This window comes from Strongylocentrotus purpuratus, unplaced genomic scaffold (assembly GCF_000002235.5).
Source record: "Strongylocentrotus purpuratus isolate Spur 01 unplaced genomic scaffold, Spur_5.0 spur5_scaffold_13, whole genome shotgun sequence".
Taxonomy (NCBI): domain Eukaryota; kingdom Metazoa; phylum Echinodermata; class Echinoidea; order Camarodonta; family Strongylocentrotidae; genus Strongylocentrotus; species Strongylocentrotus purpuratus.
In genome coordinates, this window is record NW_022145598.1 from 23,156,056 (window position 1) to 23,182,700 (window position 26,645).

The following is a 26,645-nucleotide window of genomic DNA, read 5'->3' on the forward strand; positions in this document are numbered from 1 at the left end:
TGGGAGGGGTTGAGAGCGGGTCGTATCCTGATTATCCACTTGTCATGGTACTTTTCCCTCTCCCTTTCCCTTTTCTGCCACCATCCGAATGGGAGTGAATAGGTGCTTTCATGCCCTCTCCATAGATATGCCACTGCTCAGGTTCAAGTTCACCCTTAAATAAATATGATTTTTCGAAAAATGGACAACAACAAAAAATGTTAAGAATAAGTTAATATCAATTACCCAGTCATGATTATTCAAATGTTATCATCCTCATGAATTAGTGATATCAGGAAGTAAAAAGAAAGGACTGAGAAAATTAGATAATAAAATCAAATGATATGTAACGATTATTATTTTGCCAGCCTCTTCTCTAATCATTCAAAGGTTTTCGACTTTAGTATGCCAACGATTTTATAGAGTTCCCAAAACCGTTCCCTCTCAGTCTCACGCACTCACATCTGTTCTGAGAGCGAGCAACCTACGGGGTCTGTTGACACAGTTGATCGTATCAAACATTGCTGGTTATTTTTGTCTAATCCTCGTCAGCTGATCAATATTTATGTGGTATGTTTAAAGGTCAATTACTTGTACTTTTTGTCCATGTAGACCAACTTCCACTCGTCGCTCTTACCTATTTTTATTCTTATGTATTCTTTCGTTTTTTTATGACAGCCGAGACGGAAGTCAACGATTGCCCCCGGATCCCCATTGATACCAGTACCCTCGAGGCGTGTCAACCGGCCTGGGCTAGTTGCTATGGTAACGTACCAACATCCTTCATCTTCATCCCGTGCAGTGTGGAAGAAATCCCAATGTTGCAACGTTTTCAAAGAGAAGGAATGACGGGTTTGGGATAGTTTCAAAAGATAAATGAACAGGGCACAAATCGCTAATCCGATGATATAATTTTCAGGGTTAAACTATTCCACGGTTATTATAATATTATTATCTCAAGATAATACTATCACGAAGCGTTTTCATTATAGCTTGCTGTATTTACAAAATAGTTTCAACGTACAAAATAATGACATTTTGTACTTGCCAATTGGCTGAATGCAGTATTTTGTGACAACTATAATTCCCTTGTCCTTTCAATTATTCGATTTTTGTTTTGTTTTTCGTTTTAGATATATTACAGGTGTATAGAATAATAATAATAATACTATCTAATTTTTATATAGCGCTTAAATGTCTCTAAGCGCTTTACAAATAAAACATCTTGATTAGAAACATTATTTGCTCGTATTATTTTAAAGAAATTAAATGAGTAAAAGACCGTAGTAAAAGGAACGGTTGTCTACCTTTCCTCAGTGACATCATCTGATTAGATTTTGATAATGTAACATTGATATGGATTTCATCTGTAATGCTCAAGCAAACAAGCACAATTCCCGCAACACATTGTGCCCCCTCGCCCACTTCGCGTAGTACATATCTGTAAATGGTAGAACAATGTCGTATATTTCCCGTCTCCTCCTTATTTACGCCACTCTCTCTCTCCCCCTCTCTCTCATTTTCCTCGACACGCAGATGAGCATTACCTCGGTTGTTACGGCGACAACCGATACGACCGCGTTCTGACCGCGGCAACCTACCCGATGACCGGCTTGATGTCACCGCAGATCTGCATGGACTACTGCATGGAGCTTGGCCATTTGTACGCTGGGGTTGAGTACGCGAGTGAATGTTACTGCGGTAGTGCGGACGCGGACTACGCGCGGCAGCAACGTTACGCGGATAAACACTGTCAGGTGACCTGCGTCGGGAACCCGACGGAGAGCTGCGGCGGTGTGCAGAAGATTGCAGTCTTTCGCAGTGAGTAAACACATCAACTTTAATTACATCTCTGTTATTCGCAAGAATGGTTCGAAAAATCTTGCACTGACTGGAAGAATAGAGGGGAGGAGAAGTAGGGGTAGAAGGAGGATTCTGTGTATGAGTAGCTTAAGAAATGGGATTTCTGGAAGTGGAATTGATCTCGGGGAGAATGAATTACTGATATGGGACAGAGAGTTGTGGCATTCCATGGTCGCCAACGTATCAGGAAATGGGACGTAAAGAAGTTCATATGAAGAAGAAGAAGAAGAAGAATTATCTCTTATACTACAATCACACCAACTAGACCAATACCAGACCCACAACATACCAAAACGACAAATTATCCCTTATGGCCAAGAACGTCTCTCAATAAGGGTCGGTTAGGGTCGGTTTTGAGACGTCACTGGGTTATCATAGACCATTAATGTTAGGCATGGTTCTTTAACAAAGTGGCTGTTAAAGGTGAAATTCAAAGAAAATCACAAATACGTCAACTAATGTATCACTAGAAACTGGTAAGCTAACAGATGGCCATCGGACAAGTTTTAGGTCAACTACATATCGGGTGATTTATAAAAATACAAATACAACCACCTCCATAGCAGCTTGGATATACGAGAGATTCGCCGGAAAAATAACGATGTTTTAATGACGTCACTATATGGACCAACACTGCCCAAGCAGACGACATCTCATAGAGAATGAACATAATTGCAAAGCTATTATTTCTCAAATTATAACGAGTTTCGTGTATATAAATGTAATGTCATGTCAAACCATTCAAAAGGGGATATGACCCGATTCTAATAACTAAAATCTTTTGCTTGTAAATACACAGGATAGGGGTTAATTAACAATCAAAGAAACCAGACTTTCAAATTGAAAAACCCCCGGAATGATATTAAGGACGACATTTGTTCCCTCTTGAAACGCCGAACATACCCCGGTGTGTACAGCTGAATATACAATGGCGTATTATTTTGTTTACAAGCGACAGATTCCTTTATTTCTGTATCGCTGCATTTTTCATCAAAATAAAACCATGTGCGGGGTTTAGAGTGAGCCAATAGATTATACATTTAGCCTGACGGTAGTGAAGTAAGAGAAAGAACTGAAGAGAAAATGAAAACGCAGGCACTGAAAATGTGTGAGATGTCATGGGACATCGTCTGCTTGTGCAAGTCATGTCCATACTGTGATCTCACATATCCCAGCAGCGTTCGGAGAGCTCTCCAGGTGCTATGCCGGGGTTGTATTTAAGCGTTTTGTAATTTATAATAATCTTTACTTCGAATGTTTCCAAGCATTGAATTTTGATAACCTTGTCAAATCAAAGTTTCAACTTTGCAATAATGAAAATAAAATTAGTTTTTAAAATCAATGAATATCTACTTTAAGAACCATAAAGCATGTCCGAGGGTTGACATATTTTGCAACAGACGATGTATGCAGTACGAGTCCACACTTATCTTTTTAATAATAAAAGTGAGTATTCGTGACAAGGGCCATTAGTTTCAATGTCATCTTTCCGGCCCCTTTTACCCCTAAAATAGCGTTTTGTCGCTAATTTCCAAGCCCTGCCGACGAGGGCGTATACGTACACACCATGGGTTGTGTTCTGGCAGTAGGAAAAATACATATCACAAAATATAATGTATTCGGGAGAAGTGTTACCCCTACATTTATGTAGGGTATACAGATATTATCATCATGTTTTGCAGGTCAGACTGTGATTAGGGCTGGTAGATTTATTTGGAAGATCTGGCCATTGAAAACATTGCCTTCACAAAACATTTTCAAGAGGGCTTTTCCCCATTGCTACTACGTATAACTTAGGTCCCTGCCAGTTTGTACGCAATTCTTCTTTCTTGAGTATGGTGAATCTTGAATTGTTTTGAGTGAGCAGACTGTTTTCCCCTTCAAACTGAGGCATGCCAAACTTTCTGAAACATCAACCGACACGTTTACTCATGTGTTACTAATTAGTCAGCTTAATCTCTTCTCGCTTTTAATCTGAAATATGGATCATATAATCCCAAGATTAACCACGCTTCCGTGTCCTTATATCAACACTAGTACATGACACTGGGAAAGAGTGACACGTAGAGGGGAGGGAAAGAGGGATGGTGAAAGAGATAGACAGAAAGTTGGAGATATATAGAAAGGAATAGATAGAGAGAGAGAGAGAGAGAGAGGGGGGGTCGGAAGGGAAGAGAGAGAGAGAGAGAGAGAGAAAGAGAAAGAGAGAGGGGTAGCGCATGGGTCCATGGGTAGAGAGACAGGAGAGAGAGAGAGAGAGAGAGAGAGAGAGAGAGAGAGAGAGAGAAAAAAAAATAGCAAGGGTTTGTAAAGAAAGTGGGAGAGGAAATATAGTATAATAGGGATAAGAAGTCTTTTTTAAGTCTTTATTTCAACACAATACCCAGGACCAGTTTCATTTCGGACTCATGGCAAGCCGATAATTATGACATCACATTATAATGTTTAAACAAATTCACGTTCATCTGATATGATATAAATCGAGGTTATGTAATTAAAGAGAGGCGGAGACAGACATGCAAAGGAGAGAGGGAGTGAGGGAGGGAGAGAGAGAGAGAGAGAGAGGGGGGAGGGTGTATAGGTGAGGGTGTGATGACGACAGAGAAACTAATCGGGCATTTGCCTTCTGTGACGTCACTCTATGTACCTTCCATTAAATAATACAGCTACAGTAACGTCATCAGTTGATAGAGCAATCATGACACCTGTTAAATGAACAGTGAAAAATTACTACATGTCACTCTCCCGAAGATTACATGACACAAACCAATAAGTAGGTCAAATCTCAAACAGTTGCAATTTTCATTTAGCATCATCACGTTATAATACCATCGTTTTTGCTTTCGGTAACAAATAGAGGACGACAGCAAAGTAGTTTTTAAAAAGTTGAATATGAGAAGTTTGACGAATAAAGAAAAGAAGAATCCCATTACTTACGCATCGCTCTTTGCTCAAATTACCATTATCTGGAGTAGCTGGCAGAGGGAAATTGTCCGGGGTATTTGTTCGAGATAGCTGTCCGGTGTTAATTATCTAGGGTGATTGTTGCGATTAGCTGAACGGGGGAGGTTGTCACGGTAATATACCCGGTTGTTATTATGATAAAGGAGAAAATATAACAAGCGAGTATATACAAAAAACATGTTTCATTCGGGGACATCCGTAGACCGACAGCCCACGAGATCGATATGGCTGGTATCATGACTATCGGTCTCCGATTAAAAATAAGAAAGTTTTGATGTTTTGGAGTTGCCATCAATCAAACACAAATTGGCAACTCTGCGACGTATCTTGCATGTTCCCTTCCTATTTGCATTGTACTAACAAACGAGATTTAAAAAAACTTCCTTCAACATAACTTTCAATCATTCATGCACCCTGAATATGTTTTTATTTAACCCCTGTAAAGAAGAAAATCTTATTCCATCATCAATAACGAAGAAAATTGAAGTTAATTAAATTGTCTGTACAGGTTAATAATTGAAGAGGAGTTCGCAAGATAATAATGATAATAATAATAGTAATAATAATAATCTTTTAAAGTCCACTCCAAGTTTTATTAAGTTAAACCGAATATGGAAATTCTTTTTGCCCAATTGATCGTGAGCCCGGCAGCCACTGAGCAGCGCCAGATCGACGTTGCTCTATCCCTTATTGTTGAAGATACATCGAAGCGTTACCAATTTGTGTTTGATTGATAATAAAAGTGTCCTATGTTTAATCGGAATTTGCCCGAACCTTCACTGACCTGTCCCTTTAATTATTCTGCTTCTATTAAAACCAATTCAATGACAGGGTGGACTTCCCCTTAAATTAAACTAAGTCTTTTGAGAGGTTTTCTGATAGTACCGTGTACTCCAGCCACGGGAAGAAGGGAAGAAGTACATTTTACGCTACATGAAATGTCATATCGAATTACCAGATTCTCCCATATAGGGCTGGTGCCCCAAAGCCTCCCTAATTCAGGTAAATATCAACTTCCGCTCCTTAACATCCAAGAAAATCACTCGGCAGGCTCAGGGCGGTCCATGGCAGGAAATTATGACAAAGCTCTTCCCCAAACCATCGAGATGTACCTTTGAGACATTTTCTCTGTCAAACCATGGACCTACTACTAACACCTCTAAGAGGTCGATGTTTGTAGAAGGAAGCCGAAGAGCACGAGCGGAACTTCCCGCCATTTTTATCTTCAAGGTCACTAGGTCAGATCAGTGCTTAGATGTGATCCTTGGAGCTCTGACTAGAATGAAAAGTATGTGCCGTCACTCGACAGGTTACCCGATTCTATGCGTTGACAAGTATATATAGATATATATATAATATATAGACAAAGAAAGAGAAACTGGCATACAAGTTGACAAACAGACAGGAAGGGGTGGTCTGAAATAAATATATACTTCCTATTGGTTTTGTTCGGGGAGAGGCCTAGGATTGTCCACGATGCAATAACTGCTCTTGTACTCTCAACTTATGGCGAAATTACTGTTACAGTATCACCCACACGAGTAATCCTTATTTACCCTTATCGACCATAAAACTTCGACCGACTTCCACCAAACAACAATTCCCTTTTCCCAGTTTTTTTTTTTTGTTTGGCAGGTACGATTTAGAAATCTACGACATTAACCACTTTCCCGCGCTGGCAAACTACTCATAATTGCCTCAGTGCAAGAAGGGGGTTAAATCTGTGCTGAAGTATAATGAGCTAGCGTCCTTCTGGATCCGAGAAGATTGACCGTCATGTAGGTAACTGCCAAAAGGATGGTGTGCGCATTGAGATGGTCCAAGAGATTGGTTCGTTTGAAATTATTAAGGTAGTTTTCTGGATTGGTCCAGAGAGTAAAATTGCTCTAATTGGGATGGTATTTGTTCTGGGATGCACTCCAAATACAGTCGTGAAGATCCTCATTACCCTCCCTGTATCATTCTTTCCTTCATTTACCACAAAGGTCCATCCCACCTCACCCCCCCCCCCTCCCTCTCTCTCTCTCTCTCTCTCTCCCCCCGAGTCAACCTTTGGGCTTGTCTATTCTCTTTTGTCGAATGTCGCTTCTGCTCGGCATTTTCGAGGTCTAACCTAAGTAGTGTTTTCCAATGCACATTTACACCAAACTTTATTGGCCAGGAAACCTTTGGAGACATGAACTATGGAAACAATGTCGCCGGTCGGACTGAAGTCGTAGGATGAGGCTATTATTAACCTGACCTATTTTGTTCTTATTGTAAGTCCAGATTCAAGAGCACATGGAATACAGGCCATGGCCAAGGTTGGGAAGAAAAGCGGGGTTTAGTTACGACTGATTCATAATTCTCAAGACAAAACCCTTCAATAACAGATAGCTTTTTATAGACACGTTCTCAGTCGGTTAACCTTCATATTGCCAGACGGCAAGTCCTTAATTAGACCACTTTACACTACAAAGAAACATCGTGATGCTACTAACTGTGGAAGTTGCTGTAACATCTCAAGGTTTAGACGGTGGTGTAAATGTGCCTATTGAAATGATCGGCGTCATGATTATGGAATGCTGTGCGCGACAGTCATCTTTAAAACAATCACAACGTGCTTTTTCTTCTTCAAGCAAACAACTCAATGGCTATATTCATACCATGTTATATACCCCCTAGAAATCAGGTCGAGATTACATAACAAGGCACTGTAATAAGCGTAACTACATTGAAAAGGTGGAAAAAAAGAAACATACATTTTCCTAATTTGATTTTTCGAAAGTCTTCGCGGGCTTGTTCTTCCGTTTAATTCTAAAGATCTCATTTATATGTGTCTAACTCAATCTGTTTAATGTTTTTTCTTTTCAAATGATAAAAACAGCTATCTTGCAACCAACATCAGCCCCGACAACAACAGTTGCGACCACCATAGCCACATCGTCACCCATCACAACCTCTGTTGCAACACCGGAAGCAACGAAAGCCGCTTCCACAAGAGGTCCTCGGACATTCAAGATATCTACGACAGAGAGGGGGGCGCCACCTACGATGACCATTGGCCAGGACCAGCCCTCAACGACCATGGTTGTTATACAGCTTACAGGACAAAAAATTTCAACATGTAAGATTATTATTCTTTGGTTGTTTATTCTAGCTGCTATTAAATTTTAAGATATAATATAATGATTAATCGTATTGGATAAATGGTATGAGACATGTGACAAGGAGAGCATGATAAGTGTAACGATGACGATGACAATGATGGTGATAGTAGTTGTGGCACTTGTGGTTTTCATGGTGAAGATGATGAGGATTATGCTGATGAGGATGAAGAGGAAGGAAGGATGAGGAGGGAAGGAAGGGAGGAGGAGGAAAGAAAAGGAAAATGTATATTAGAGTAAGAAAAATCTGGTCGAGAAGAATAATAGTACCTTCTCACGAGAAAAACAAAAAAATACAAAGCAAGAAATTAAACGTAAACAAAAGAATAGACTTTATAAGGAAAAGAGGAAAAATTGAATTTTAGTAGAAAAAAAAAATGAAGATCATGATTCCAAGATCTATAAATTAGAAACGGAAAAGTGAATGAAAATAAAGAATGTGATTACAAAAGGTATATAAAACGAGGTTTCAGAATACTAGGGCCCTGTCTTTAAAGGTAAAGACCAGTATTGGAAATGCCCCAATTTCAAAAAATGAAATGGAAGCTCTCATTACCAATCATGTGAAAGAATATGTTTTGACTAATACATGATGATAAAAAATTTGCCGGGAAACCGCCTACTAATTCATATATTTGGTAAATTTGTTTCTCTCATGGTCTGTGAGAGATATAGGGTAGTCCCATATACATCTTTCTGTGTATAGTGTTTGTAACTTTACGAAGAATGGGCCAAATTTCTTGTCATTTTGATGATTCCATTACCTTGCAGATGCTAGATGCTAGATGATCAACCTTTTCTGATCGATTCCACAACGTTTCTTTCACAATGCAATCGCATGACCATAACTGGTCTTTACCTTTGATATAAAGAGTTGCGATTGATTCGGATCAGTCTGCACTCTCGTATCTCTTATGTACATAGTTACGATAGATATTTATCGCAAATAATTTGCGATTAATCGGAACTGTTTAAAAGACGGGTCCAGATTTTTGTTAGAAAGAGGAAGAATGAGAAGAAATTTGACAGAAATAGCTGGCTTACTCATAATGATTCGATAGCATTAGCCCCTGGACTAGCCGCCCAGGAACCTGCCAATAATCGGTCATACTTGCATTACTTCCCAGTTCATCTGAACGTTGCTCCTAGAAGGAAGGATCGTCAGTGGTGTCAACCAGGGGTCGCATGGGGGATAATCCGGCCCTGTATTTCATCATATAATCTCCTTTATGGGCCTAGTAGCATAAACAAAGGCTTACAATCAATTGTAATATCCATTATATCTCCAGTCTTCCTGCAATCAATCATAGTTATCTTACCAACCGCATCTATTTATTTAACATAGGATTAATCGTAAATAATTACTAATTTTAAAGTTAATATTGATTGAACACCGTTGAAGGAGATACGATAAACTTGGGGAGATCGATACCCATCAATTGTAACCTTCTACGTTTTTTGTTGTCATGATACGGGGCCCTGTTCAAGATCTATACAACATTGATTTGGGAGCAGTTTCAGAACATAAACAAATTCCCTGCTAAATGTATAGCTTTCTTTAATTTTTGTCGGTACATTAACACTCCTTCCCTCCTAGCCCCTTCCCTGACTCCAGTAAGACGGCAGGGTATGTCGTTCTGAGTTGGGGAAATTCCCCTGACACCGATCGATCAATTTTCCACTCGAGAGCTAATGCTGTGACTCATTCACGTGGGGGATTTCTAATTGCACATGAACTTCATTTTATTTTTGCTTGCCTCATGGGAGTGGCACTCCTTACAAAATCAGATGTTGAACGGATTCCATGTAAAAACAAAAAAAAAATGTTTAAAGCAAATCAATTCACTGTAATCATTTCGTATGTCAAAAGTTGACTATCGAAATGGCAATGCCATGATAAAGTGACCCTTCATTTTGTGATGATTATTATTTATGAGTAAATGTTTATTAGACCGTTTGGATAGTATTCATAGTGAGCATCATACAAACTTGGAATGTGAGACCTCTGAAAATTAGACTAAATGATCCATAGACCTTAATGGGAAGTAGACTTATTTATTGAAAATTAGAACAAATTGAAATTAGACCAACTAATATTTCGATATTTTTTCTTTTTTGTACACTTATTAATACAGCAACTATTGCCGGGCTCGCAGCAGGGGGCGGTCTTCTCTTTCTAGTGTGCTCAGCCGTGCTTCTCTTCGTTTCGTTACTCTACAGGTAAACCACTAAAAACCTATGAATATGGCTGGTTAAACAAAGTTAATCAAAGTCTGGCATTTGGTAAGGTCCGGTAAGGTCTCTCTACAAAGACCACATTTTTTCCCCCTTAAAAATCATTGAAACATGTACTAAAGGAATCTGTCTACAAAGACCATGATTCTTTGTGTTTCCATTGGGCGGTCGCTATATACAAGTTTGACTGTATTTATGTGTATAACCCTCTATACGAAATGTATTACAATAGCTCCACAAAGTAAGAGGGGTATTTTAAAATTGTTTGTGAAATAAATCAGGAAAAGATAGAATTGGCCTATGACGGTTAAACTTAATGTAATGTTCTTCTAAAAGTTCCAAATGTTAAATCATATTCTCAAAGTTCTACAATTATTTTACAAACCTGTAAATCCTTATACCGTGGAACATAATACCTTGACCAAAATATTGCAAATTTCTCTTCGGTTATTTTTGTTTCAGACGTCGACGTAAAAAGGCATCAATCATGGAGGACCCATCTCCTTACGCATTGTCCTCCTCGGTGGAGATCGTCATGGACACCACCTACCTAGATCCTATGAATTCTATCGGGGACTCAGCCGTCTACAGCGGACTCTCTCATGTCTCTGAGAGTGAGTTTGAAAGCACCTTCGGCGGAGGAGGAGGCGGAGGCGGAGAACGAAGTGATTTCTCCACCTATTTAGGACTGACTTTCAAGGAGATGCAACGACGAAACGAGGACGAGTACGCGTCTCTCAACGCAGGCCTAAAGAAAGAAGGTAGCTTCGCTACGATCGCTACGACCAAGAGCGGCGACATCGGGGACGCAAGCGAGGAGGCAACGTACAGCGATGCGTCAGGGTTTGAAACAAGCAATGAGTCGGGTGGAAATGCAGTACCTATGGCAAGTCGGGTTGTAGGACAGCCTGTCGAAGGTGTCCTAGGACAAGAACTGTACGATGAGCCACACAAGTCTGGAATATACATCTCAGGGACAGGTCTTTGCCCTTTTAAACACGGATTCGAGTTTGATGCTGGAGTGTATTCCCCAGTTCATCAGGCATCGTATTGCGAGATTGGGGGTGGAGCAACTGAAATTCAAGATAAAAAGCTTGAGCAATCCTCCACTTTGGCTAAAACAAGGGAGAAACGTGGTAAGATAAGATCACCAGTTTCTCGGGAATACGCAAGCGTGTTCCCGCACCTATCGCAGATGGAATTTCACGAGAATCAACTTGACACCGGGACAGACGAATGTCAAAATGGCGGCCGTTTAGAAAGTGGAGACTATGCCACGGTATCAGATCTAGACTTCAAGAGTAGAACGTCGTGTCTCCCGAGCGATATACCAGGAGATAAACAAAACCAGTTTAGAACTTTGCCAGCCATTGCCAGAATTAGCCAAGAACCGCAACTTAGGGCCGGTAACTCGCGGAATGGTGATTACGATAGTGTTTATTTCGAAGGACGAACGCAATCCAAAACACTTCCAGATTCCAGGAGAAGGCCAAGGATTGAGAGTGTCCCCTTTCCATCTGTTCTTTATGCAGACTACGCCACCATTGGGAACGAAAGTGATATGCAATTCAAGTATGATTTCGCAAATGATGACACTTTTGAGACAGAAGATGTTGTCAACAACATGGACCATTCATACTCCTATGTAGATCACAAGAAACTCCTGATAGCAAAGAGCAAGAAATGCTCCGCCAAAGACCTTTCACTTTCTTCTGAAGGGAGCGCGAGCAGCCCAAGTTACGTAAATGTAAATGGAACAGAAAAGAGCTCGAAGACCACTCCAAGGATATCCGTGTCTTCCATTTTGTCCCAGATGTCTCCTCGAGGACAACTGCGCAAGTATTCATCCCTTGATGAAGAATGTAACGACAAGAAAGCACTCGATACAATCAAACCTGTAGATATTAAAAATAGGAAACCCTCTTCCACGATGCCGAGGGGCTTACGACCGTCAGAAGTAGAATATGCTGTAGTGGATAAGGCATCAAGGAACTCTGAGCCAGCTCTAGTCGCTCAAAAACTATCGAGTTCAGACGACTATGACATCCTTCAACATTCAACTCTGGACTGAATAGAAGAACAGCGCGCCCTCGAAATGGAGGATATTCCATAAGCAAGCCCTATTACAGAGAAGAAACATGTTAATAGAGTGACTATTTGAAAACACTCTGGTGACTATATCAAAATACTGTGCCTACATTATTTCACACTGTGTTTCACGCTAGTTATGACACGCTGACACATTCACGTCTATTTTTCAGAATGTTTGAACTGTAACTCATTGTATCGCACTGTTATACTCTGTTAGACAACCTGTGTAACAATCAGAGACACATTGTGTGACACTCAACCTGTGACTGACACTCAGAGACACGCTGTGTGACACTCGACCTGGCATTGGCTCTCAGAAACATACTGTGTGACACTCAGAGACACACTGTGTGACATTCAACTTTTCATTGGCACTCAGAGACACAATGTGTGACACTCAACCTGTCATTGGCACTCAGAGACATACTGTGTGACACTCAGAGACACACCGTGTGACACTCAACATGTCACTGACACTCAGAGACACACTGTGTGACACTCAACCTGTCATTGGCACTCAGAGACATACTGTGTGACACTCAACCTGTCATTGGCACTCAGAGACACACTGTGTGACACTCAGAGACACACTGTGTGACACTCAACCTGTCATTGGCACTCAGAGACACACTGTGTGACACTCAACCTGTCATTGACACTCAGAGACACACTGTGTGACACTCAACCTGTCATTGGCACTCAGAGACACACTGCGTGACACTCAACCCGTTATTGACACTCAGAGACATACTGTGTGACACTCAACCTGTCATTGGCACTCAGAGACATACTGTGTGACACTCAGAGACACACTGTGTGACACTCAACAAGGCATTGGCACTCAGAGACACACTGTGTGACACTCAACCTGTCACTGACACTCAGAGACACACTGTGGGACACTCAACCTGTGACTGACACATAGTGACAAACTGTGTGACAATGAACTTGTCATTGACACTCAGAACTCAATTCAATTTTTAGAACTATGCATGATGCATATTTCAAAAATATTGAATGGTTTAAATACGTTTATTATTCTAAATGAACGTACAGGGTTCATATTAATCGCCGTATATTGACAGAATCATTCATGTCGAGGGCATTACAAATTCGTGGAATTATATTCATATGAAACCATTAAAGGTAATGTAAATAACAAATGCAGCTGTTTAGAAATGGATATTTTCAGTAGATTTAAACAAATATAGCGATGGGCGGTAATCTGTCAGTTGAATTATCTGCGTTAGAGAAATTTTGAATAGAAATCTATATACCAAAGAATCCTTTAAAAACATCTTATATTATTAAATGAATTGAAATCACATAGCTTCTAGTTATCAGATAGTTATCCTATATCACACTCTGTGCGTTATACTCTAGCTCTTGTAAAGTAGCTTTGCCTATTTTTGTAACGGATAAAGTTTGTGTATATGAACCTCAGATTTTGTGTTGTGGGTCTTCTAAAGTTTTTCATACAACGAAATTGTTTGCAATAATGTTGAAAAAATATAGGAATATTTTTGTAATGAAGTTGGCCTCATTTTAGGCCTACGAACGAAATTGTATGACTGAGTAAAGCGAAAATTGATATTCGTCGTATTGGAGGGGGGGGGGGGGGTGGATGCAGATTAATAAAAGAAGAAAATGAGAGTATCATATGGGGACGAACAAATTGGGATGAGAGAGAGAGAGAGAGAGAGAGAGAGAGAGAGAGAGACTGAGAGAGAGAGAGAAAGAGAGAGAGAGAGAGAGACCGGGGGTGTGTGTCTAATTAACGAATAAAGACTGATCGCGAGAAAGGTGACACTGAGGGGCAGAGAAAGAAAAATATTGATAAGATAATTTACATAGATAGACTGATAAATAGATAGATTGATGGATATATAATGTAAGATTTAATGAAGGAGAGAGAGAGAGAGAGAGAGAGAGAGAAGGGGGGGTGGAAAATGCAAGTGATGAAAAGATAAGGAATGAGAGCGGGGGACGGAGAAAATGAGATAGGGCAGCTAGAGAGGAAGAGAGAAAGAGAGGGAAAAGGAGAGAGATAGAGAGAGAGTGAGAGAGAGGGGGAAGGAAAGAGAGAGAAAAAAAAGGGGCGGAGGGAGGTAGAGATTGAGATAATCAGAAAGAGACTGGAGTGAGAGAGGGAGGGAGAGAGAAGGGAGAGAGAGAGTGAGAGATTGGGAGAGGGAGAGAGGGAGAAAAAGGGGGAGAGAGAGAGAGAGAGAGAGAGAGAAAGAAGGGTGGCACAGCAGCGGGGCCGGAAGACATGTAGCCAGAATGGAATTATTACTGGTATAATATAAAACATGCTGGTATTTCTTCTTTTACTGCCTAACACGGGGAAGACTATAAAATGCTTACTCACTAATCCGACAACTTTTAAGACAATTTTATTTCCAATATTACTTGCTTAATCAGAAACTGCCTTTTTTAATTTACACCATTTTAGTTGTAGAATTACTTTCACGCCATGCATGGCCATGGGTCAAAATAAATGTAAAACAATATAGATTATAGGGCTAGGCCTAGACAAAATATACATCAGAAATATATTGACTTGAAACAATTTCCAATACAGTAGGCCTACATGTAAATATTCAAGTTATTTACATTAAATATACATATATATTATCTAAAATTAATAAAAATCACATGATATTTCAACTAGTAAAAATATATAACTCTAGTGGGGTATAAAATAAATTATTCAAAATAATAGTAATTAGCGTTCCATAGTAGAAAAAAACTTCAGCCTAAATTCAGGAGAATATATTTTCCTGTCATTTGAGTAAAGAATTGAATAAAAAATAAAATACTTTAGAAAATTTGAATTTGTTCATTACATCAATTTAATTATTTAAATTACTTCTTAGATCCAATTTTATACATCTATCTTTTAATAAGAAGAAAAGGACCTATATTGCCTGGAAAATAGGCTAAAATAAACATTAGTAGCGCACGTACCGTACTACTACGTAGACCTATACGTAAACATAACATTGAACCCAAAAGTTTCAACAAAAATTCAAGTCATGACTGATATTCTTGGTTTTGGATATGCGGCTCTCATCGCCATCGGTGGAGCTATGGGATATCTGAAAGCAGGTAATGTTTACTTTTCATTTTATCAGATATTTCATTACTTAAATTCAAGACAAAGGCTGGCATTGTATGTGGACCGTGGGACTGGCCTGGCTGCGGTGCAGTGCTAGTGCAGCTGCAGAGCGTCCCCACGCCAGGGCAGCGCCAGGGGAGCGCAAGCCCAGCTCAGCTCAGCCCAGCTCCATCTAGGCCCGTCATCCGTCTGCGCGCGGGCCTCGGCCTCTGACTCGGAACATTATTCATTGAAATTACATCCTTACCGAACCACTCCTGAATGAACTTTGCTGGCCAAGAATTATAATAAAAGTGTCGATGTATTTTACCTTAAACTATGTCAATCTTTTTAGTACACTCGCATGAATAGAATAGTACTCTAGTCTAGATCTAGATTACTTAGACTTAAAGTAGATCTAGACTAGACTCTAGAACTAACTAGAAATTTAGTAGAAATAGAATAGATAGACTTTGGCATTGATTCATGATTGGCATGCCATTGTTGCTGCATGAAGAAAACAAATCCAACCTTGATGATAAGCTACTAAATTATGGAAGAATGATAAACACCTAGATCTAGACTATAAACCTAAAACTGAAAATCAGAGAAGCAGACTGGTGAAAGTGTGAATGAACTCGGACAAAAAATAGTATAGACTAGTACTGAATTTTTTAAAAGTTGTAATTACTACAAACATTGTACATATGGATGTGGTCATGAGTGCTCCACATTGGCTGGACCGGCAGGGCCACTGTGCATGTGACAAAGTGCCGGGCAACTTTCCCATGTAACACAAAATGACTAAAATTGCAATTTTTCAAAATGTATTCGGGTTAAAGTCTATTCATTTTACCTTCAAAAATATGCTACCCACAATATATTTTTATTAGTGTCCCAATTTGTGATTTTTTTTTTACACAACAAATGGGAGAGTTGTCCATAAACATAATAAATACGTCACAATTCTTTGACCAAATTGCTAATTTACTGTCCACATGCATAGATTAAATGATCTCATATTTCAAACACTCAACCTTTTTTTGTTTTGGTTCAATAAGATTTTTCCAGTCTGTTTTATTATTTGTGCTTTCATACAAATGAACTTAGAATGGGTTACCCTTAAATTGAATTAAAAAATTCAGATGAGAATTTGATATTCATTTGCAATTACACTGTACTTCTGTGTAGTGAGGGTCTGAATTTGTTTAGATTTCCAATTCTGACAATGTTACATGTATTGGAAACGCCCCAACTTCAAAAAATGAAATGGAAGCTAGTCTTATTACCAATCATGTGAAAGAGTATGTTTTGACTAATACATGATGATAACAATTTGCCGGGACACCGCCTACTAATTGATATATTTGGTAAATTAGTTTATCTATTGGTGTGTGAGAGATAAATTTCGCGCACGTGTGCATAGTCCCATATACATCTTTTTGTGTACAGTGCTTGTAACTTTACGAAGACTGGGCCAAATTTCTTATCATTTTGATGATTCCAGAACCTTACAGTACACACCAATACTATGCTAGATGATCAACCTTTTCTGATCGATTCCACAATGTTTCTTTCACAATGCAATCGCATGACCATAACTGGTCTTTATCTTTAAATGATCTCACATTTCAAACACTCATAACCTTTTTTTGTATTGGCCCAATTTATTTCAAGCTTTTTCTATTCTGTTATATTTGTTTTCTTTCATAGGAATGAACTTATTACAAGGGTTGGATTACTCTTAAACTTATAAAAAAAAGCAATTCAGATGAGAATATAATATTTATTTGAAATTATATCAGTGTAGTGACTAGTTAGGGTCTGATTTTGTCTAGATTTCTAATTCTGACAATGCTGTGATATTAAATGAGAGATTCACTCTACTGAAAGCCCTAGGTGATAATTTTTTTTTTAATTTTTAGGTAGCACCATGTCCCTCGCGTCTGGTCTTCTGTTTGGAGCTATGGCAGGCTACGGTGCATCCCTCACATCTAAAAATCCAAACGACTTCTTTGTCATCTTTGGTAAGTACCGTATGAAACAGTATTTGATTATTAAAGAAATGAAGAGCCTTTGTTCCATAATCTTTTACATACATTTTTCTTTGTGTCTCCCATCATTTGCTTCTTGCTGTGTTCCTCCTTTTCCCAATTACTTTGTTTTGGCTTTTTGTCTTTCAATCACTTGTCATTGAATTTCTAAACTTTGTTTCACTCTTTGTATACAAAATAATGTAAAGCGAAAAAAAGTGTAAATAAAACTGATCAAGGGAGACAATAAAAGTGGTCTTTATAGGAAAATGGTATGTACAGGTACAGCTTCCTTTAGTACATGTTTAAATGAAAAATGTCTTTATAGAAAGGTGGTCTGTATGTACAGGTTCCTTTATACATGTTTCAATGAGAAATTATTTTCATGGGAAATGAAAGATATGGTCTTTATAGACAGGTGGTCTTTCTCTAGCCACAGGTGATCACTGAAGCAGGTTTGAACGTATATGGGATTTTTATGAAGAGAAGAGTCTGAAAAATGCATTTAAAATTTAAATATGATTTGAGTTTTCATAGTAATGTAGGAGTGGATCCAGGATTTGTATATATAATTTATTTATTTATTTTTATTTATTTATTTTTATTTATTTATTTATTTATTTATTTATTTTTTTTTTTTTGGGGGGGGGGGGGGGGGGGGAGGTTACTCAGAATCAAATGGAACTGCTGCTGCATGTTCAAAACTACAAATACAGTGGACTGTACATGATGATCTGCCAAATAGACCTTGATAATCAATGAAAGACCTTTATTGTTTTCTAATTTCAGGAACATCTGTGGTGTTAACAGGTGTCATGGGTTACAGATTTTCTAACAGTGGCAAATTCATGCCTGCTGGACTAGTGGCAGCATTGAGGTGAGTTCACACAAAGCAAACTTATTTGAATTTAGTTTCCTGAGGTTTAGCATTCAAGTAGATTTGTGATAATGCTTTTAAAGGTACTACGGTATGTCCCATTTGCAGGCCAAAAAAATGAAAAGGTTAAATTCCAACGTCATTTGAAAGATAATACTAATTTAGAACTCCCTAGAAAAAGGGGGGCTTGAAAATGTCCTTCAGTGGAAAAATAATGACTTTTAGTTGTCAAATCGACTGAAGAGCTACAGAGCCAGTAAGTCATAGTCTGATTTTCAGACCATTGTACCGAATGGTCATACGTTTTATGCTGCCCAAAGAGTCAATCAGTTTAATTTTAGCCATTAAAAGAAGTGGGTTATTGATGTAGACAAATGCTCATGTACCCTTTACAGCTCATTTTATGTATGTTATTACCAAAGAAGAAAAAATTCCAGTCAGTCACTCAATCGTGTCTGACAGTGAAGTCTAGCAAGTAAACGGTTTCATTGCAAAATTTGAATACTAGGAGACAGCTAATGTAAATTTCACAGATAGGACATATATGACATATTCATAATTCCTGCAAAGTTCTACAGAATTCGATGTTGGCTGCAAAAGGGACATAGTATCTTTAACACAGTCTTTTGAATGCTTTTTCTTTCTTCAATTGTATGAATGTTATATATTTTATGTGACTTTGCATTCTAATTTGCATGTTTTTGTGTTGTTGCAATTTGTAGAAATATTGTATTTTACTTACACTGTTAAAATACAATTCCGTCTATGATTGACAGTCATGTTTTAACAAACCTTGATTGAATTAAATTGATTTGATTTGACAAGTGGAAAGGGGTGTAATATCCAAATGACAGAAAATGTTGAAGTAGAATAAGAATTTTTTTTTTAAAGTAATGATCCCAACTGTATACTTTAATCATTTGGATATTTCTCTTGTATTGGTGCAAATTTGAATGATATATGCAGCCTGTTTTCCACAGATACCTTGCATGTGACCCACAGAATCATTCATTTCACCAATTTATCAAAATTGTAATAACAAACTCAATAAATCATATGCAAGACAAGATGTTCTTTGTCTTTGCCCTCTTAAAGGACAAGTCCACTCGAAAAAAAAGTTACTTTCAATTAGAGCAGAAAAATCAGACAAACCAATCCAAAAAAAGTTTGAGCAAAATCGGATAACTAATAAGAAAGTTATGAATTTTTGAAAAAGTATGTAAAACTATGAAACAATGAGAATCACAACACAAATTGCCAAGATGGTTATCAGTTTGTGACGTCATGTCCTCACAACTTTAATATCAATTGCTTTACATAGTTTAATCCCATTAATTTCCCTTTTATCCCCCAAAACTTGATTTCCCCATACCTTTGCCCAGGTTATATGATTTGTATCATATTGTGTGCATGACATTTCCCAAAACTTTTATGAATTTTGAAGAATTGATACTATTTTCTGAATATTGTATTTCATAATTATTGATTTTTATATAAATAGTTTATTAAAATTCAATTTTTTCATGATTTAACTGGACAAAAATTACTCTAAGTTATTTGTGCATCCACACAAACACATATTACTAACAATCTAACTTGGATGCTGGTGTGAAGAAATAAGATTCTTAGGGTAAAAATAGACAATTTATATTATCAATATACAGAAAATAATTAGTGGATAGTGAGGACCATACGTCACAGATTCATGAGTGAGTTGCCAATTTGTGTAGTGATTTTCAAAGTTTTTCATGTCATTAAAAATTCATAACTTTCTTATTAGTTATCCGATTTAGCTCAAACTTTTTTTTATTGGTTTGTCTGATTTTTCTGGTTCTATTGAAAGTAAGTTATTTTTCGAGTGGACTTGGGCTTTAAGCTCTCTGTACAAGATGTTTTAAAGGTTCTCTTGTCATTTTGTATCATTCCAGTCTGTTGATGATGCTACGCTACGGTCTAAGAATGATCAAGTAAGAGAGACATCAGGTTCTAAAAAGCAATACTTTGAGAAATGGAAGATATTTTTTAACTTGCTGTTTTTTTTTGCTACTGGAATATGATAGTGTGTACTATGTAGTAACAATGACCTGATAATATATTGTAGGTCATTGATGGGTTTATGTAGTTTATATCTTGAATGTGGTAAGTCTAAAGGCTTAACAATTGATGTTATACATGTACTTGTAAGCAAAATTCCCTTCCTATATTTTGAGACATTTCTTTATTCAAACTTTTTTTTAATATACAGTATAATATTAAAAAATCTTTTTGTCGCAATGATCACATGCATTGATTAATTAATGCTTTAGTTGAGGAAAAAGAAATACTCTATGAAGTTGTCTAAAGCAAGGTTACTCGATCAGTCTTGTTAGAAATTATAGACATGTATTTGTCTTTGCTTTGTTTTAATAACATATTTCATAAATCTGTAGGTAAACTGTTTCCCATATTTGTAAATGTATGTTCAATTAAAAAAAAAAAATCATCGGTTGGTAGTATATTACCTAGATTACATTAGATGTTATAATGTGATACATATTTACATGTAAAATCTACTAATTATTGTTTTTTATACAGCTCATTTGTATCATGTTTCATGAAAAAATGTCAGTAGGTCCTACTGAAATTCCATTTTCCTTTCATGCTAAATGTTATTTTTCAACTTTTTGTGAAACAATGAAGAGAAGTAACATTTTCCTACTTGCCTTGTAAAAACATTGGAATAAGTGCTCTTCCAATAGAGCAAGTTTTTCATTTCATTACGATACAGTGTATGTAAGAAATATCAGGTTTGGGTTTTTTTTTTTTTGGAAACTTGAAGAAAAACAACAATTATTTTAGGAGAAATATGAAATGACAAAGAATTTTGAAAATGGTAAAATCTTTGTTGGTTTTGAAAGTTACCTGCTTACATGATTAGGAATTTGCATATATATATTATATATATATATATATAGAATCTGATTCTACATTCTCTAATTCCTGTGGACAGAAAATTATTTAGATTATGTAATTTGCAAACTTTGCTATGAATTGCTGTAATTGTGATTTTAAAAGTTATGTGTAAAACGTAAAGTGACTTCAGTCAAAACAAAATCTACTCCATAATTTTAACGGACAACAATATTGTTTGAGTAAAGCCCAGATCATTCCCTGAAAAATATGACGAAGAAATTATTTTTGTAAAATGTGTTCAACTTTTATAAACTTGTCATCAATTAAATACATGTATCATCAAACAAAGCAGTTATTATTCAATTAATTTAATATATCATAAGTCTAATCTATTTTTTTTACAGAATGTAAGGAAAGAAAGTGACATAAATGTAAATCTAATGTCACGAGAATGGTAAAAGGGGGAAAATGATGCAATGGTAGTTCAAAGTATTTCAAACTTTTAAGAGACAATGAAGGAGAAATGTGGGGGCAGAGAAATACAGAGGGGTAGAAAGAAAAGGGAAATGGAGGAGAGAGAGAGAGAGAGAGAGAGGGGGGGGGGGGGTTGAGGGCCCGAAAGGGAGAAGTTTTAGACTTGGCCAAATACCAGAATGGGTTACCAAGAATCAACGTAGAAGTACTGTACATGTAGTATTGTACACACATGTTATGAGAGGAGATGAAACAAGAAAGAAAGCAAGGGATAAAATAGAGAGAGAGAGAGAGAGGGAGAGAGAGGAGGAGGTGACGAGAGACTGTTAAATAAATAAGTTATACCAATATTCTAAGAAGGGATGAGCGAAAGGAAAAATGGAGAGAGAGAAAAAAAGGCGAGAGTGAGGGAATGCCGGAAGAAATTTCATCTTGATTCTGAGAGATAGAATGAAAGAATAAGAGAGAACGGTGAACAACGAGAGAGTAAAAGGGGCAGGGTCGTTTGAGAACAAGCGTTGGCGTTCATTTAGCTCAGAAGCATCGCTATGCCATTTTTAAGAAGGGGGGGGGGGGGTAAAAACACATTTTGATGGGGCGAAAATTGTCCAACATTTTGAAAGATAAAGACAGTCGTAGACCGACAGAGGGAGACATATGTGTCGCCTACTTCTTTCAATTGCCAAAATTCAGATAAGAATTTTGAGTGTGCACCCAATCTATCGTAGTAGGTATTATATACCTCTCTTTAGAAATTTAGCCATCTGATTGGTCGAAATTGGAGTCGTGATTTTAGTCTTTCCCGTATTATAGCGCATTTTTGTTTATACGCTAAGAGAAAGTTATTTACTATTTTGTTTCGCAAAACGAACGATACACCATGACTGAAAATTATCATTTTGAACCTCAACAATAATTAGCAAACGTAAGATTGAAGTTGGGTATCATATCATTATCAACAAACTAAATTAAAATGCATTTACTCTTTAATTGTGACGTCATAATGCGTTTCTTAACACACCCAGAGGGGCATGCGCACTGGCGCAGCTCACGTCATAAAAAGACGCATCAAAGAAATGATTGCCCATAGCAACATGTGGACGCAGTATATTATGCGCGCACATGTGTTTTATTGATACTTTTTGTTTTCCCGCCCATTCATTTATCAAGGGTATCCTTTCCAATAAAACGGGGATAGAGTCTAAATGAAAAACTTTTCGTTAATTTCAAAGAAAAGTTAGAAATGCATCATATTACTGAGTATCTTGGACAGTCAGGAACCTCGATGGCGTCGCTTTTCACTGCGAACCCGTTCGGCTTTCTTATGAAGATGGGAGAGAGCGAAGAGCTGGCTTCTAGACAGTCCACAGACTCCGGGAGCATGGGCAGAAAAACCATTTCAGATCTTCAGGTACAGTTTGAGTTATTGTAATGTCTAAGCTTTTGGTGTTTGTGTCGACAAATCGTTTGCATGCGATATGTTGAACACTTTGGGCCATATGCTATACCTTAGTTACCGATAATGCTGATGGATTGGTAATGATGATGGTGGTGGTGATGGCGAAGATGATGATGATGATGATGATGATGATGATGGTGATGATGATGATGGTGATGATGGTGATGATGATGATGGTGATGATGGTGATGATGATGATGATGATGGTGATGATGATGATGATGATGGTAATGATGATGGTGGTGGTGATGGCGAAGATGATCAAATGATGATGATGATGATGATGATGATGATGGTGATGATGATGATGATGATGATGGCGATAATGATAATGATAATGACGATGATCTTGGATCTTGGATTCTTTTCCTCCTAAATACTCCGAAGAAGAGTTTTCCATTACGATGATGGCGATAATGATATGATGAGGATGATAATGCTTGATAAAGATAATGATGATGGTGATGATTTGATTGTGACGATAAAGGGTGATAATAAAACAAAGAGCTATGAATTTATGATGATATTGATGGTGATGATGATGATGGTGTTGATCATAAAGACAGTAAAAAGTATAAACATATAAAAGATGCAGAATTGATTCCCATCTTCATCATAGCTTAGCGTCTTTGCTCGCTCTTCATATTGCACATTTTATCACAAAATATGCTCTTTTTTTTAACAATTGAATATTCGATCAGCTATATAACCATGCCATGTATGATAAGGTGGGAGCGGGGTGCCCGAACACTACATGTATATACAAACATATATCATTCGAAAAAAGTCATGCAATGGCACCAATCATCATAAATATATTGTACCTTATTATATTTCCAACATACGTCTTACTCTTAGAAGATTGATAAAGTATTGCTTGTTAACTTGTTAACTCAAATTTATGTTTTAAATCAATTGTCTGGATACACAACCTCTCCGGACACAAACGCCTGGGTGTGTTGATGTATTGAGGTTAACACGAACGCATCTCCTTCTCGAATTAATCATCCGTACTGTCCTTTCTCTCTTGACCTTCACTCGTTTCCAGGTCCGAATGATGATGTGGGAGTTCGAAGCCTACCTGAACGGCGATCACACGAATGATAAGACGTCGATAAACTCTGCTTGCGATCTGAGTCTCGGTGACGAAGGGATAAAGGTTTGTATTCACTGTTTTGGTAGTTCGTGCTAAAACGAAAATGCATTGTTTTGTCCATTTTTTTCATCGAGTACGATCCCATCTTTATTAAGATATACAAAACATCCTGTTATCGGCAACATGGAAGGGTAAAAACGAACTTTGGGTGACGATCTCCTCCAAATGCATCTAACAGAGATGAAAATGTGAAAACGCGGTTTTCCCCCACTTTTCAAAAAGAACTTAAATCTTTATAGGTTTGCTAGACTTCTCAACACTTGATCCCCATTCAGGGGCAACTCGACCTGAAATTCCGTCATGTCGGTTGGAGAATTTTAATTTGACCAGCCTCTAGCAAAAATATTGACGGCCTTTGTGGGAAAATTTCCAAACTAATCCATAGCATGTCCGTGTCTTGTTTCCATTTAATCCGAACAATTAAAGCTTTGCCTAGTTGCTCGTTTACTATTTCGAAAACTACTTTATCATCAAACTAATGAATTACATGTACCTCAATATTTCTCTTTCAGCCATCTCAATTTCAGGCCTTCACCTCTCTCATGGATTCAGGGAAGTCGAATACTTTTTTGAAGGAACATCTGGGAAAGCGGCTAAAGCTGGAACAGCTTTGCGGGGAGCTCCACTACAAGAGCTCCAGGAAGGTGATGGCAGAGTTCCGCGACTGCGTCCTCAGGGCCGACCCGCCGTTGAAGTCGGAGAAGATGACGGAACTGTTCGAGATCATCCTGGTGGAGACGCTGGCGGGACAGCGGGAGGCAGAGGCCGTGTGGCGGGCGGATCCACGCAACATGAACAAGCTGAGCACCGAGTACATCGGGAACAGGATCTCGTGCGTGATGGGAAGCCTGAGTACACTGTTTAATCAAACTTCTGGAAAGATCATGCCCGTCGTCGATTATTTGCTCGGCACCGACGACGATAGCGACTCCGGAACGGACGCTCACGACCAGGGTGTTCACGCGACGACGACCTTCAGTGGAGCCGATAGCGACGGATCACAAAGTTACGACCGCGTTATCATACGAGGCGCGCGCGAACTGGAAAGGCGTAGAGCTGGCGAAAGGCACCCACGTTGTAGCGTACGAGTCAATGACGAAACGCAGATCAAAGGTGGTCGCGAAACACTAAACAATGGGTCATCTAGGATTCTGCGTTCAAGCAAAACAAAATTAGAGAGCCACTATGTTCTCAGTGACAGTGGATTAGCTCAGGAAGTAGACAGAAATACCAACAACTGCGCCGATACTGGAATCGAAATGGACATTTTTGGTGAGGACTTTATCCATGACGAAAAAAAGAATCTTATCAAGAAAGAAGTGAAGATCAGATCTAAACCGGGAAAGATAGAACGGAGACTCACCGAAGGAGCTCTGTGTAGCGACGATATCTATCTCGATGTACAGCTGTAATCTGTGCAACTGCACAAATCTTGTTTACCACCTGATAGAAGATTGTAAGATCATTGTCGAATTCTTTCTATTATCATGAAATAATGCTTGTCGTTGGAATATTCAATGACTTCTACACAATTCGAATGGATTTATCTTTTGCGAAACGACATGCTTCAATAATGACATATGCCTTCTTGAAAATCAGAAACGAGTGAAAAGGTTGCATAAACTCGGTAGCGTTTCATACCGTTCAAAGGGACTGATCTCATTTTAGGAAGAGCCCCATCTACGGCAACAGACATGACAGTGAACAATGGGGCTTTTATTCAGATATAGGAGAACAAATCATTCGGTTTTCTACATCTGATTCTAAAGTCATTAATATTCTCTTCCATACAACTTCAAGGGAAATTTCAATTGGTGTTTTAGACTCTTCCATCGATGCCCTTCCGTTAATTTGATAAATAAAATTTAACATTATGGGCAAATGCTTTCATCAAATTTATTACTAAATGCTGTCATCAAATTTATTACTAAATACTTGTGTTCAGAAAGATTCTCTTATGTTTGTTTACTTTAGGAGGTGTATGAGTTTGTGAATTTGATTACAATAAAATGAAAATTTGAAAAATGGACATGATTGTACTCATAAAATTATGTGAGATGTTTCTTTCTTTACTTGTAAGTTGAACTGATGAAATTCGAAAATGAGGAGAAATTAAGGGGCTCCATGTTAATACTTCTTCGTAGATCTACTAGGATCGACCATCTCATCGGTAGAACAGTGGTCTCATTGTCGAGAGGTCCCGGGTTCGAAACCAAGTCAATGCTTTCGTACACTTTAGTAAGGCTTTAATCCTCATTACCACTAAGTCCCTCAGGGAGGACTTAAAGCCGTCCTTCCCTTAATTGCTTACTTTCAAGCTTCAGCAAATCATCAAGCAAACATCTTGACATACAAATGCTCTGTCACTTTCAACAC

General features: G+C 38.0%; 3 protein-coding genes across 3 annotated transcripts in view; all 3 read left to right on the plus strand.

The window, feature by feature from the left end:
- Positions 1-12,384, plus strand: part of LOC100889305 — a 30,959-nt gene extending 18,575 nt beyond the window's left edge. The window contains exons 3-7 of the mRNA XM_003726362.3: positions 658-744; positions 1,516-1,800; positions 7,673-7,912; positions 10,088-10,172; positions 10,650-12,384. Coding sequence (XP_003726410.2) covers positions 658-744; positions 1,516-1,800; positions 7,673-7,912; positions 10,088-10,172; positions 10,650-12,258 — 2,306 coding nt within the window. The 3' untranslated portion in view covers positions 12,259-12,384. The remainder of the gene's footprint in view (positions 1-657; positions 745-1,515; positions 1,801-7,672; positions 7,913-10,087; positions 10,173-10,649) is intronic.
- A 2,875-nt stretch (positions 12,385-15,259) lies between these two features.
- Positions 15,260-20,767, plus strand: LOC591069 (transmembrane protein 14C). Its single transcript, XM_030983185.1, has 4 exons — positions 15,260-15,389; positions 17,304-17,405; positions 18,201-18,288; positions 20,217-20,767. Exons 1-4 carry the CDS (start codon positions 15,317-15,319, stop codon positions 20,257-20,259), a joined length of 306 nt encoding a protein of 101 aa, XP_030839045.1. The 5' UTR covers positions 15,260-15,316; the 3' UTR covers positions 20,260-20,767.
- Positions 20,768-22,027: 1,260 nt separating this feature from the next.
- Positions 22,028-25,681, plus strand: LOC762916. The gene is made up of 3 exons (XM_030983634.1): positions 22,028-23,065; positions 24,162-24,272; positions 24,782-25,681. Exons 1-3 carry the CDS (start codon positions 22,898-22,900, stop codon positions 25,679-25,681), a joined length of 1,179 nt encoding a protein of 392 aa, XP_030839494.1. The 5' UTR covers positions 22,028-22,897.
- The last annotated feature ends 964 nt before the right edge of the window (positions 25,682-26,645 follow it).

Coding starts and splice junctions, on each gene's coding strand:
- LOC762916 (XM_030983634.1), top strand. CDS start 22,898: ATGCATCATATTACTGAGTATCTTGGACAGTCAGGAACCTCGATGGCG. Junction 23,066..24,161: donor AAACCATTTCAGATCTTCAG/GTACAGTTTGAG, acceptor ACTCGTTTCCAG/GTCCGAATGATGATGTGGGA. Junction 24,273..24,781: donor TCGGTGACGAAGGGATAAAG/GTTTGTATTCAC, acceptor TTTCTCTTTCAG/CCATCTCAATTTCAGGCCTT.
- LOC591069 (XM_030983185.1), top strand. CDS start 15,317: ATGACTGATATTCTTGGTTTTGGATATGCGGCTCTCATCGCCATCGGT. Junction 15,390..17,303: donor TATGGGATATCTGAAAGCAG/GTAATGTTTACT, acceptor TTTAATTTTTAG/GTAGCACCATGTCCCTCGCG. Junction 17,406..18,200: donor CGACTTCTTTGTCATCTTTG/GTAAGTACCGTA, acceptor TTCTAATTTCAG/GAACATCTGTGGTGTTAACA.